Raw genomic sequence first — 2,189 nt, 5'->3', positions numbered from 1 at the left:
CCGTTCTCACCGGTGTGGGTGCGCACGTGCCGCTTGAGGTCGAAGGTGTCGTTGAACCTTTTCCCATCCCAATCCCGTTCCCACCCATTCCATCCCGTTCCATCCCATTCCAATCCCATTCCCACCCGTTCCATCCCGTTCCAATCCCGGTTCCATCCCGTTCCAGCCCCGTTCCAGCCCCGTTCCAGCCCCGTTCCAGCCCCGTTCCGTCCCGTTCCGTGCCGTTCTCACCGGTGTGGGTGCGCACGTGCCGCTTGAGGTCGAAGGTGTCGTTGAACCTTTTCCCATCCCAATCCCGTTCCCACCCGTTCCATCCCGTTCCATCCCATTCCAATCCCGTTCCAGCCCCGTTCCAGCCCCGTTCCGTCCCGTTCCGTGCCGTTCTCACCGGTGTGGGTGCGCACGTGCCGCTTGAGGTCGAAGGCGTTGAACCTTTTCCCATCCCAATCCCGTTCCCACCCGTTCCATCCCGTTCCCACCCGTTCCATCCCGTTCCAATCCCGTTCCAGTCCCGTTCCAGCCCCGTTCCGTCCCGTTCCGTGCCGTTCTCACCGGTGTGGGTGCGCACGTGCCGCTTGAGGTCGAAGGTGTCGTTGAAGCCCTTCCCGCAGTAGGGGCAGCGGTGCCGCTTCACCTCGCTGTGGCACTTGAGGTGCCGGTTCAGCATCCGCTGGAACCCGAAGCTCTTGTGGCACACGGGGCACGAGAAGAGCTCGGAGCCCCCCGGGACCCCCCCGGCCACCGGGACCCCCACGGGGACCCCCCCGGCCAGGGGCAGCCCCGGGGGTAGGGGGGCACCCAAAGGGCCGGACGGGACCTGCCGAGAGAGGGGAGGAAGGGGTTAAATGGGGGGGGAACCCCCGGTTTTGGGGGCACCTGGTGAGGAGCCCCCCCGTGGGACCCCCCAGTTATGGGGAGAGCCCTGATTTTGGGGACCCCCAGCCCACCTTGGTGACCCCAATGGCTTTTGGGGACCCCCCCAAATTGGGGACCCCCAGTTTTGGAGACCCCTCCTCCCACCAGGAACCTCCATCACAGAGACCCCCCCCCCCCCCCCCCAGTCCCAGGGACCTTGGGCACACCCAATTTTGGGGACCCCTCCCCCCAGTTTGGGGACACCAAATTTTGAGGACCCCCGTGCTCATGGGGACCCCCCTCACCTTGGAGACCCCCACTCTCAGCCCCCCCTCCCCAATTTGGGCACCCCCAGCTCACTTTTCTCCCCCCCATCCCTCCCCAGTTAATCCCACCATGTGCCTGCATGCTCAGCAAGGGGGATTACTTTAAGTCTGCATATTTTCATCTTTGCTGGGTCCAGGTCAATTTACTGGCTGGGCACAGTGAGCCAGGAACAGATTGGTGTGGTGCAGAAGCAGCCAGCTGAACTTTGATGAAAGGCAACGCATCAATTTGAGATGTTACAATGTTTACAGGTTCTGCTGGATAAATCACACACAATCCAGGCAAAATAAATAGCCAATTTTTCTTTTTTCCTGCTTTGTGGCAAGGTGATTATATTTAAGAGAAGTGTTGGAATTTCCATCTTACCAGTGACACTATACGAGAACCCGCTTAGCACTGAATAGTGACAGCAAATGCTGAAGTGGAAAAAATATTTTCATCCATCTGCACTAATCTTCTTTTACTCCAAGATTTAATGGGGCAGGGGGTGGGGGAGAATGAGAGTGAGAGGAATCAGAAAAATCTTAAAAGCTTGGCTTAAGCTTTTAGCTTTGCCAGCTCGTTGTCTAGTCAATGAAGGAAGTGCCAGACTCCTCTGCATTTGTGGTGGGGATATTGTGATTTTATTTGGACAGTGATGCCTGCAGACTTTATTACCAAAAATAAATAACTAAATAATGGTCTATAAATGTGAAGGGAGGATGGAAAAAGCCACAGCTGAGCAGAGCTGATTGGTTTTTTATACAGTCTGGAAGACACAGTGTACAACTGGAAAAAGCATTGCTGAAAAACGGTGGAAGTCTCCTGGTTATTTCTGTAGCTATGTCATTTAGGTCCTCCTGTGCCATCACATCTGTGGTCATCCAAGTAATTGTGAACTGCACACATCTGTGCTCTGCTGATCAGATAACAAAGACAGAAGGATTTAAATCTTGCAACTTGTGCTGTCTTTGCTTTTACCTTGTTAGATATCACATTCTCAAGGAGTTTTTCAGCTAGGAAAACCT

General features: G+C 55.0%; 1 protein-coding gene across 1 annotated transcript in view; it reads right to left on the bottom strand.

The window, feature by feature from the left end:
• The window catches only part of LOC121341366 (putative transcription factor Ovo-like 1), a 2,921-nt gene that overhangs the window by 232 nt on the left and 500 nt on the right, over nucleotides 1-2,189 (bottom strand). Inside the window, exons 2-3 of the mRNA XM_041414817.1 lie at nucleotides 1,549-1,556; nucleotides 553-817 (exon numbers count right to left, since the gene is read on the bottom strand). Of these exons, the coding sequence (XP_041270751.1) occupies nucleotides 553-817; nucleotides 1,549-1,556 (273 nt within the window). The remainder of the gene's footprint in view (nucleotides 1-552; nucleotides 818-1,548; nucleotides 1,557-2,189) is intronic.

The sequence above is a fragment of the Onychostruthus taczanowskii genome, unplaced genomic scaffold (genome assembly GCF_017590055.1).
Source record: "Onychostruthus taczanowskii isolate IOZ18803 unplaced genomic scaffold, ASM1759005v1 scaffold474, whole genome shotgun sequence".
Taxonomy (NCBI): domain Eukaryota; kingdom Metazoa; phylum Chordata; class Aves; order Passeriformes; family Passeridae; genus Onychostruthus; species Onychostruthus taczanowskii.
This window is presented reverse-complemented; position numbering and strand designations above follow the sequence as displayed.